The 12,261-nt window shown below is 38.5% G+C and overlaps 1 protein-coding gene across 2 annotated transcripts in view; it reads left to right on the plus strand.

Annotated features, from left to right (window-relative positions):
* The first annotated feature begins 1,021 nt into the window (after window positions 1-1,021).
* Window positions 1,022-12,261, plus strand: part of LOC120300805 (coiled-coil domain-containing protein 169-like) — a 46,583-nt gene continuing 35,343 nt past the window's right edge. The window contains exons 1-2 of one of the 2 annotated variants that reach the window (XM_039327309.1): window positions 1,022-1,248; window positions 3,267-3,349. In XM_039327309.1, the coding sequence (XP_039183243.1) occupies window positions 1,169-1,248; window positions 3,267-3,349 (163 nt within the window). In that variant the 5' untranslated portion in view covers window positions 1,022-1,168. The remainder of the gene's footprint in view (window positions 1,249-3,266; window positions 3,350-12,261) is intronic. The other variant, XM_039327308.1, reaches the window with a different exon arrangement.

The following is a 12,261-nucleotide window of genomic DNA, read 5'->3' on the forward strand; positions in this document are numbered from 1 at the left end:
GCACGTGGGGGGCCGTCACGCATGCATGTCGCGCATGGGGGCGGCGCCACGCATGCGCGCCGCGCGTGGGGGCCGCCCCCATGTGTGCGGCCCGGCGCATGCGCAGAACGTTTGTGTGACGGTCGCCGTCACACAAACGTTGAGAAGCACTGCTATAGATACATATGTAGGCTTATTACAGCCAAAACTTCAATCAATCAGAATAGAGCTGGAAGGGACCCCCCCTGCTCAACCCTCTGCTGCTTAAGAAACCCATTTTGAGCTTGCATAGTTATGATTATCCCAATGGATCTCAACTCTTGGTAACCACATCCATGTAACTTTGCCACCTTCTGGGATGTTTTATTAATTTTCTTATATGGCCAACAGAGGTGGGCTATCTGGTCAGACACCCTCCATATACAAAGCAAGGCAATCCTGGTTAGTTTCCGATAGCCAGCATCTGGATGTTGCCACCAATAAACTAGAAGCACTTAACTGAGGTTAGCTGGTTTCAAAAAAAAAAAAAAAAAGTCCGGGTCAATCTATAGAGGTTCAAACATCCTTGCAAGACATTTCTGCACTGTTATAACGCGGAAGCACAGAGGGTAGTAGCTGCAGACATTCTTTCCTTTAGGCCGTTTTCCATGCTGCTTTATAACTTAGCTTTCTTTCTTTTTGTCGTTCCCCATTTAAAACCACTGCAATAGATGCAAATTCTAAGCAAGTCGTCGATATATTATCTTGCAATGGACACACTAGTCTAGAAGCGCCCACGCCTCGCAGCACCGCAATACCAAACCACGGTAGCGCGCACTGCACTTTCCAAGAAACAGAGATCAACCCTGACGAATGAAGGCGAATATACGTGTCTCAGGATAAGGTTGCAGGATCCAATCTGAGTCGGTCCCCGGGACCAGGGGTTTTGTCTTCCGAGCTTTCGGACTCGGAAGACAAAACCCCTGGTCCCGGGAACCGACCCGGATTGGATCCTGCAAAGATCCATCTTCCCTATCTCTTTCTTCAGCGCGAGGGAGGGAGCTCAGCATTGTGCCGTCGCAGGCAACGGGAGTGTTCGAAAATTCCTGCCACGTGACCGGCGCTGTCTCTTTTTCTTCCCCGCGCCTCTCCTGCGTGCTCTCCAAGGCGATGAGGACGCGCGGAGGCAGCTGCGTGTGTGTAGGAAGCCATGGGGGAAGGCAGCGCTTACAGCCAAGAGCTAGACTTTGGAGGCGTGGAGCTGGAGCTGACTCAAGAGAAGCAAATGAAGTGAGTCCTATCGTCAGCAGCACTGCGGATGTCTGAGGCGGATGACGCATAAACACCCGGAAAGGGTGTGTGTGTGTGTCGGGGGGCGGAGAGGGGGGCTGATGCCAACCCAAAGGGATGCCAGAGGAAACTGCATTATTCGAATGGGAAGAGATTTTTTTTAATTACCACGCCCTATGCACTGACATGTTCTGGAAGAGTTCTCCTAGAGCTGCAACTATATTTGCAGAATAACGTTTTTAAAAGTTAATACAATATTCTTAATATGTTACAATAATACTTAAATGTTAAAGTTAGGCCACTTTATGAAAGATTCGTGTTTTATCTCTGTTACCAAAGTCTTACCTGTAAGCTAAGAACTGTTCTTGAGTTTATAGCAAAAAAAGGTTGGAGTCTGGGACTGTCTTAATATATTTACTTGCATTACCTGAATATATTTACAGCATGGTGTATCTTAGCGACTGGACTTAAGCTGCACATTTATATTAAATTTATGGGACATATTAAAACGGAAGATTGATAGTTTTTGTATGGCTCTTAAGCTGCCGCAGTCTACATGAGGCTGTTTCACAAGGTCATGTGAAGAGGGGGCAAAATGCCATGGATAAGTCACAATGCTGGTTACAATCTTTTCATCATATTTTGAAAATTAAATCAGTATATGCTAAAATAATAGAGGGAGCCCACAAAGGGTCTTCAGCTGTGGTTGCAGAGGGAGGCATACCATCTTCCCCCTTTTTCTCATGCCCTGCTGATCAGCCTACAGTTCAGCAGTGGGTACTTTCCCCCCTCCTAGTACTGGCAACTGGCAAACAGGAATCTGGGACAACTGCTGTAAATTGCACTAAGAAAAAAGACTGAGGCACTCTTGTTTTTCAATAAACCTGCTCAGCATTCCAGCTATAATGTGTTTAATGTTTTATTGGCTTTAAAAAAATACAAACAATTGTCCTTCACTTATGCACCACCTGTGCTCACTGTAGATTTTAGCTGTAAGTGATGTGTGGACACATTAATTTCCTCCTATCCTTAGCTGCTAAGTAACTAGTCCTAGCTACCTGGGCCAAAAATAAACATATCATGAGATCTATGTTTGATTAGATATTATTGCCTCATCTAGACCAATTTTCTTTCCCATAATAACTAGTCCGATGCTAATAGGATGGACACAATTCAGACCAGAGCAAAGAAAGCTTTAAAATGTCTTATACTATGCTGGCAGCACCTTGGCAAAGGGAAAGTGCATGTAGAGAGAGATTTGCAGTGACAGAGCTAGGTTTTGTTTTCACAACCACTGCAAGGCATGGGAAGGAATACAGTTAGATCAGATCAAAGACGGATGTGAATATACTAGTATTTTGGAAGTCCTTTCTGCAGCCTTGAGGAGGAAGAGGATGATTCATCCCTGTAAGTCCCTTTATCACTGTTGTGACAGGTAATTTCCTGTGACTTTTTTTTGAGCCTTCTACTTGACAGACAAGAATAATGAGGATGTATAAATGAGCGGTCCTCACCTTTTTTTGCTTTGGATACCCATCAGATTCAGAACATTAAAGAGAAGTAATGAAAGGCCTTTTAAAAATGCTCTTAATAGTCCTGGCTAGGCATGGAGATATTGTTATCTCTCATTTCATTATTAAATGTGTTTTAAAGACCATAATAGAACATGAGCAATATATTAGGACACAATTACATGGAAAAAGCTCTGGAACCCTTTGTTTGGTCACTTGCAGAGTTTTAAATGTCATTTTCCATGTCATTTTCCATCTCAGATCATCCATCTGTTTAGCTAACTTAATACTGAATCTCTGTATTCAACAAATACTGGGTGGAAATATGTTTGTTATGACATCTGCTCACAATTTATAGACTTTAGTCTTGAGAGAGTGCCTGATGGTGCTTTTATAAGTATAGAAACCTGCAGATATCTTGTAAAGAATTTATATTATAAACACATATGTCATTTTCATATACCATTGGGATTTGTAATTGCCATACATGCTTTCTCTTTAATACAGAGAAATGTTAGAACTTTCCATATTTGAAATGAACAATACAATAGCAGAACTAGAGAAAAGACTTAGCAGAACTGATGATGAAGGTAAGAGATTATATTTGACCTTAGCTGAAATAATAGTTTTCAGGCTTTCTGTGAATTAAAAATAAAAGATTTTATATATGTTTATATACAATGTCAAGTTTTACATTTCTTCATGCTCTAGAGCAAAGAGCATGGTGGCTCACCTGGTTAAGACACTGGGTTGACAATCAGTAAGTCCACGTTCGAGACCCGAGTCCTGCTGTGTGATGGGACGAGCTCCTGTTATTTGCTCCAGTTCCTGCCGACCTAGCAGTGAGTAACTGCGAGTAAATAGATAGGCATCACTCCATTGGGCACATTAACGGGACATGAAAGGAGCCCCTAACTGGGCGTCTCCTAGTCACTGGCTAATTTTTAATCCAGAAATGCCCCAGTTCTTCTAATACAAATGCATGCATGCTCTAGAGCACAGAAATAAGTTTTGTTCTTATCTGATAGGGTTTCTTTAAGTAATCACACAGTTTCAATCACATTATTAGCTCACACTTCTGCAGTTGATGTATTAATGAAAGGAATGTTCTTGTCCATTTTTCTGTCTCCTTCGCATGATAACATAAAAACTAAAAACTAGTCTCTTTGCCTATTGGTCAAAAGACTCTGACTTTGATATCCTGGATCTGGTTAACAAATCAGAAAACTGAATTCATCTTTCCTAATCAATTTGAATAATAAAAACAATGATCAATTTTCATTGATTTATTTATTGAACTATATATTTGCTCTTTACCTACAGCTTTCATTCAGGTTCTCAGAATGATATTCTACCCCCACAACAACCTTTGTTTGAGCAGAATGACTGGTCTTCCAGTGAGTTTGAGTCTCCTTGTCTGGCCATTCACGTGCAATATGGTAGTTAGTTTCCTCCCCATCTGTCCTACACCTGAATTCATTTGTAGCCTGACATTGCAATGAACAAGGACATACATTCAATTTTGCAGATATTAAAATTGTTAGCTGAGCAGGCACAAAAATAGGCAGGGAAATGATTGAACCTTGGGAAACAGGCGTCAGTCAACAAGAGTGCTGATTTACCACTAGCTTATCAGCTACTTAGGAGCTGAGGACTTGGCAGCACAAGGAAACAACAGCCAATGACTTAGTAACTGGCCATCAATACCTCAATCAACAACTAAAAAGACACACACAACCAGGCACCACATAAAAACTATGCATAGAATAGCCTAAAGCATGTATTCTGGTGAGAGAAGTTCTCTGAGGATGGGCTCCAGCACGAGTCTGAAAATTCGGAACACTAAACCTCTGGTCCCGGTGACGGATCCAGATTGGATCCTGCAACATTATCCTGAGACATATATATTTGCCTTCATTCGTCATATTTATTTGGATCAATGCCTTTGTACCCCATAAAAATCCCATTGGCATGGTAGGAAGCAGACTGAATTGGTCATGTGAGTCTTCTGGTGATGTGATTTTTGTGACCATCCATGCTAATTGCCACTATTTTTGAAGAGGCAGTTCTCCCATGGCAACCATTTTGTGAGGGTAGCAACTCATATGATCTCTACATTCAAAAATACTCCTAGTCCCCCAAAGCTTCCTATTTCTGTATTTAGAATTATGATCTGGGTACCATGATTCAGCTTCCTCTAAGTCACTACCTTATAGGTGTGTTGGTGATGACCAGGGGAATTACTTGGATGGGCTTCCAAAATTTTGTTTCATTATCCTACTAGCAGTAAATATCTTTCCAAAAATCTAAATAATTTTTGTTTCCTGAGTTTTCAGACTTGCAAGGTTTAACATCCGTCTTGAAACCACTTTACTGTTTCATCTTAAAGGCATTGGATTCTGAATTCTGGACTTAGCTTCTGATCTTGTTGGCAGAGTGGAATAATTGTTGCAGCATATACAGTAGCTAAATAATTACAGAATACTGTGATGCAGTATTTGGGCCAAGATTTATCTCAGTCATGAAGGCTTATGGATTACTGCACTTTCAATTAAATTCCATTCTGGAAACCTGCTGGAGAAGTTGGGGGAAGTTGTGTCCAATTCCTAACTTTCACACAAGTGTGAATTGTTTGTGGCAGTGAGGTTAGCAAGTTCCCTAGTGATTAGAGAAAGGTGGCATTTTTCAGGCTTTTAAAAAGAACAGCAGACACATGGGCAGTTCTACTCACTGAAAGAAACAATATCATGCTAGATCGCTGACAAGATTTTATGCAGAAGGTGAAAGCTGCCTTTGGTTGGGAAAGCAACTGTGATTGGGAAAGTCATAAATTGGGACAAGAAGGATGCTGAAGTACATAACATATTTTCAGTTGAATGTCAGCAATGTCCACTGGAATTTTGTCATCATCAACCAGGTTCAGGAAAGTTAATTTAAGAGATGAATTAGTGAAATAAGGCATGCCAGAGACTTTGGAAGAGTGTCTCAACATTTTGTGGTAAGAGATGGTCATCTGATAGAATTGAGGTACAATTAATTGAAGAATAGGAAAAGTATCATTGCACCTGTGGAAAGTTGGGTCATTTCATGAGTAAGGTTCTAAATTGCTTTAATATTTTGATTTTGAGAAACTGTTCCTCCATCCACCAACAATTACAGAGTCTTTCAATGTCTGACACTAAGCAATATATTTTATTATCTCCGTTTGCATCCCCTCACCTCGGAAATGCAGCTCTTAGTTCATTTGAGCTTGTGGGGGAGCAAATATTAATTTCATTGATAAGGCTATTATAGGACAATTTGTCTTTCTATACAAGTAGAGACAATTGATGGTATATCCCTCCAGTCTAAGAATAAATCACCACAAACATTATTGCAACTGTATTTGATTGCTTTCTTGCATGTCCCAATAGTTATGGAGAACAATTGGCTACAAACACCTAGTCACAATTTTCACTGGGACTGTTTTCTCCTCAGCATTTAAACAGTACTTTTTGCAAACCTTGGACTACTATCTTTACAGCAACTTGAACCTGCCACTTGCTTGAAAAAGAGTTGTGAGTTCAGGAAAACCCCTCAATTGTGCACCAATCCCAAAGAAGGCACAATATCAAAGCTGACATCAGACAGAGCATAGAAAAACTCAAAGAAGTAATGGAAGATGTGGAGAAATCAGGCCCATAGAATTGCCAAGTGTCAGACAGGATATCATCATCATTATCATCATCATGCAAAAAAGGCATTATAGTCCCATTCAGAACCTAGGATGGAACTTCTCCAAACTGGTGGGAGGAGAGGGGAGTTCCAAAGAGCACAAATACTAAGTCTTGTCAGAATTGGGCCTAAGCCAGTTCTTCTCCAACCACCAGGACAAGATTTTGACAACATTACCTGAGATTGGGATACATACCTAGGTATCATCAGCATACTGATGAGACCAGATCTTAAATCAATGGATGATCTCACCCAATGGCATCATGCAGATGTTAATCAGAAGAAGTGAGGGCATTGAGTTTGAGCTGTTCCACACAAGAAGGACCTCTGATCAACCTGTCCCTGTTCCACCAATATCAACTGGATCTGACCATAGAGAAAGGAAGAGAAAACTGGGACAACCTTACTCTTCACTCATAATCCCATAGGCAGCCCAGAAGAATACTATGCTAAATAGTATTGAAAGCTACCAAGAGATCAAGTAGAACTAGGATAGTTGCACTACCCCATCCTATGTTTTCAGAAGTCTTTAACAAACATGACTTAGTGCTATGACTCAATTTGAAACCATATGGAAAAGGATTTAAATAATCTATATCTTCTAGGGTCCTCTGATGCTGCAGCCTGGTCATTTTCTCAATAATATTTCTCAGAAAGTGAAGATTGGAGACTGGATTACAATTATCCAAGATAATCAGGTTCAGTGAAAACATATTGAGGAGGGACATAACCACCATCTCATTCAAGGCAGAAAATGCCATCTCCAAGAAGCAGATAGTACTACATGGATGCAACTGAGTGTTACCTGATTTCACCAGCCAGGAAATTCATAGATATAATACAGAATTGTTAGGGTTCTTCAATCTGAGAATCCTTTCTCCTTTTTTGGAGTCAGAATCTCAAACTCATACAGATCACGAGAGAAGATAACACTTCTCCTTCCTCAACACAACTTGCTAGTCATCTTCAAATTAATCCAAACAATTTTGTCTGCCAGACATTGGGCCAAGACTATCTTTGCTAAGATGGCTTGTTTGTTCTAGTGCTTCCTTTTTCTGCTGCACCATGGGACACATTTTCTCTGGAATTTATTACGGTTCTCCCAGAAGTGTTATGGTTTTACAACCATTCTATTGATAGTGTATCTGTTTACCAAGATGACTCATTTTATTCCATGTAAGAGGCTACCATCTGCTCTGGAAATTGCACATCTGTTTCTAACCCACAGTTTCCACTACAGTACAGGGACTCAGTTTATCATGTGATCTCAGATTGCAGCTCCTGATTTATATCCCTCTTCCACTTATTGGACATTCCTATTCATCCAACATTGTCTCATCATGAAGGGAATCAACAGGGCGGATGGAGAAGAGTAATGCGATACTGTGCTGCTATATATTCTACGAACATGACAATTAGTTTGATCTCTATTCCAGTATTTGCAGAATTTGAGTTTATCAACCTTCTATATCCCTCCACTGGCATATCTTGCTCCCAAACAGTTATTTGATATAACTCACAGCATTTGCCCTCCATAGTTCATTGTTCTTCTATAGTTCTTCAAACCTCAGATTTTCCCCAAGAGAGACAGGCAGCATAACTCCTCTTAAGGAAAAAACTGGCTTTGATCATGGCTGCATATAAGTGGATATATTGATACCTTTCTTAAATCATGCATAAGGAAAGAGCAAAGCAAAAGATTTTCTTGGTCTTTTTAAAGATGACTGCCATAAATAGTAATACAAGCGATAGGAATGGGAACTTGTGAAGCTTGGAGTAAGACATTGGTATATTTAGCTTAGTATTATTAACCTTGACAACAAATTTCCAATGTTTGTTTCTTTCCTGCATTAGAACATAATAGAATAACAGAGTTGGAACGGAGGGACCTTGGAGGTCTTCTAGTCCAATCCCCTGCTCAGGCAGGAAACCTATACCATTTCAGACAAATGGCTGGCCAATACTTCCAGTATTGGAGCATTTACAACTTCTGGAGGCAAGTTGTTCCACTGATTAATTGTTCTAACTATCAGGAAATTTCTCCTTAGTTCTAGGTTGCTTCTCTCCTTGGTTAGTTTCCATCCATTCCTTCTTGCCTTGCCTTCAGGTGCTTTGGAGAATAGCTTGTCTTCTTTGTGGCAACCCCTGAGATCCTGTTATCATATCACCCTCGTCCTTCTCTTCATTAAGCTAGACATACCCAATTCCAGCAACCGTTCTTTATATGTTTTAGCCTCCAGTCCCCTGATCATCTTTGTTGCTCTTCTCTGCAGTCTTTCTAGAGTCTCAACATTTTTTTTACATCCTGGTAACCAAAATTGGATGCAGTATTCCAAGTGTGGCCTTACCAAGGCATTATAAAATGGTATTAACACTTCGCGTGATTTTGATTCTATCCCTTTGTTAATGTAGCTTAGCACTGTGTTGGCTTTTTTGGCAGCTGCAGCACACTGCTGGCTCGTATTTAAGGGATTGTCCAGTAGGACTCTAAGATTCTTCTCACAGTTGCTACTATTTTTTTTAAATAAATTTTATTGTTTTTTTTTTAATTTTTAAAACAAAGTATTCAGGACACACCGTGGTGCTGGGGTAATCAAACACCCTAGAACAAAACATATATACATAGTACAATAAATCCATCAAGTATTCCCTCTTTTTTTCCCTCTAATAGCATAGTATATTTAAAATATCCAATTCTAGCTTAAATTTATTCAATCTGAACCTGTTTTAAAGCTTTATAAATTTACAATACTATAATCAAATTAACTTTAAATAAAAACATTTTCAATTCAGATATCCCTTCCAAGTATGTTCTACTTTCTTAATTTTATCAAACTCTTATTTATTTCTTGTTAGAGAATTTTAATTTCTCTATTGGTGAAAAAATAAATCAGAAGCTCTCACAGTTGACTGCATTTAGCTGATTCAAAATAACTTCTTTATATTCATATAAAAATATTTACAATACCATACATTCTTCTTTACAGCAACATAGCTCAATTGAAGACTTCTTACAGAGAGATACAGAGACAAACCTGAGACTGGAAATCCAGCTCCTAACTCAATACCTTTTTGCACAGACTCAGTAGCACTTTCTTCACATTGGCTGACTGAGTTACCACATGACTCTTCCTGCTCATGAATATTCCAACATTTCTTCTTCCACTAATCTCCCCTATTTAAAATAAAATATTAATCTATCCTATACCTATCTAATCCATCAATTAATCAATCTCTTTAAGCTGACAAGATAATATCAGACCTTAAATCATTTCAATCCATTAAACAGAATTCAAATCTCATCCAGTTAATTACTAATAACATCCATGTCATCGAAGAATCACATCATCTTATTAAATTTCAATTAATTAATAATTCAATTCAAATCTAAAACATCTCTTCAATTTTCTTCATTCCATTACCTAATAATTTTCATACAAATGAACCCAACATTCTAAAAAAAATACACTTAATATTCTATATTACCTTTAATCCATTATATAAAAAATATCTCATTTTTAAACAAAAATATTGATCTATCCTAGACATACCTAAATGTGTATATTTATCTATCCTATACATGTCTAATCCATCAATCAATCTCTTTAAGCTAACAGAATAGTGTCCGACCTTAAATCATTTCAATCCATTGAGCAGAATTCAAATTTCATCCAGTTAGTTATCATAGCTCAGAACATCCCTGTTATAAAACAAGCAAGTCATCTTATTTGATTAATATTCAATTAATTATTAATTCAATCCAAGTCTAAAACATCTCTTTACTTCAAACTCATAATCTTAATCCTTACATCAGTCCATAATTCTAAATTGCCTTTAATCCAATGCATGAAATTTCAAATTTCATTTTTCAATCTTATTCTAGCTTTCTTCTTATGCCAGGCAAAGCTTCCCTTCCAGCTGATGAATCTCTTTTTGTTGCTTGTAGTGTCATTTGATTCAATGAAAACCATCTTGGTCTCTGCATTGGCTCTCTTTTTCTCTTGTCCATAAGGCCACGTTGCTTCAGAAGTTCAAAACTCAGTCTTTGCTTTTCCTGGTCCTCAAAACCATAGGTGGATTGCTTATAGGGCAAGATAAAATTCTCTTTATTATCAGTTAAGTCCTCTTCTTGTATAATCTGTTTTGTAGAGTAGTCAGGTGAAATCTGAAAGTCAGTTTTAAGGTTTAAAGTAGGAATTCTGGCTCTTAATTCTGTAGTAACTCTTTTATTGTAGTACATATTTCTTCTTTAGCCTCATAGATCTTTTCCAGTATACATTTACAGTTTAAATGTGATTGAAGCTTCTCCATTTTAACAATAGTTGAAGAGAAATCTTTTTTTCTTTTTCTTTTTTTTTCTTTTTTAGTGGAGGCTACAGTTGAAAAGTATCCACCCCCACAAATACAACAGCTGGCTGAAATTATCTTTTCTCTTGAAAAATAGTTTGAAGGCCAAAACTATCTCATCTCCAAATAGTCAACAATTCCAATATTAACTTTTGACCAGTAGATGTCCTCAGTAAGCTAAAAAGACTTTTTCAAACACCATTTTTCCTTTTTTCTATTTTTTAAGGAAAGAATGGAAAAAGAAATACTCTACCAATATAATACCGCTCCAAAAAAAGGAAAAAAAAACATTTTTTTTTCTGTACCTCAACATGAAAAGAGATAAAATATAGTCTTTAAAAAGGTTTTAATCTGTCCTTTTGTAAAACGCCTTTGTTCCTACACATAGAAAAGCTGCTTTTTCCAGACGGGGAAATAATTCCAACGAAGTTTTTGCAGGCAAAAAAAGAACATAGGGTGAAGAGAGGAATAAAAAGGGTCTCACCCGGATCATCCGCAGTGGGTCTATTGTGCTTAGGTGTAAGTGTGACTTTTGGCTGATGCAGCAAGGTGATCTGCCATCTTGCAGGCCGATCTTTGCTCCATCGGCCCTAAGGAGATAGCTGGAGACATGGGGGAAGCTGCCACCCTCCTCTATCTACCAGCAAGCCTCCTCCATGGTGGTCGCCTCTCCAGGGCAACTTTCGACCCCCTAGGGGGTCTACCAGCGAAGGAAACTCCAGACAGTGCGGAGAGCAGTCTCCAAGCATGTCCGGCGTCGCCACGTACCGGAACTGGAAGTCACACAGGTACTACTATTGAGTGTACCACCCAGGGCTTTTTTTCTCAAAGAACGCCCAGAATGGAGTTCTGGCACCTTTTTTGGATGGAACCTTGTAGGGTAGGCAAGGCGGGGTTTTTTATAATTCCAAATGCTTAATATTTTATCAGCAACATATTGTCTGAGTTCTAACATTTAACTTACTAATACATGTTAAGTTCTTTCTCTCTGCTTCGTTTTTCTAGCCATTGATAAAAGATATCCCATGTACTAAAGTATACTGAATTTTCTTTCTCTTTCATTTTCAATATCAATCTATCCATTTCTGCACAATCTAAATTTTTTAAATTAACTGTTCCTCCTTTGGTAAATCTTTATTTTTCCAATGTTGAGTGAATACAATTCTTGCTGCAGTTAATATATGTAATATTAGATATATACACTCTTTCTCATAATTTCCTACAATTATGCCTAACAAAAATAATTCTGGCTTAAAATCTATATGTTTTTTAGCAATTTTCTCTAACTATATGTGTATTCTTGACTAGAATCTTTTGGCTTTGGGGCATGTCCACCAAAGATGGTAATAAGTGCCTGGTTTTTGTCTACATTTCTAACAGTTGCTAGATATGTTTTTAAACATTTTTGCTAACCTCACTGGTGTTAAGTGCCATCTGTAAA

This window comes from Crotalus tigris, unplaced genomic scaffold (assembly GCF_016545835.1).
Source record: "Crotalus tigris isolate CLP2741 ecotype Arizona unplaced genomic scaffold, ASM1654583v1 scf7180000024359.8030256, whole genome shotgun sequence".
Lineage (NCBI taxonomy): Eukaryota > Metazoa > Chordata > Lepidosauria > Squamata > Viperidae > Crotalus > Crotalus tigris.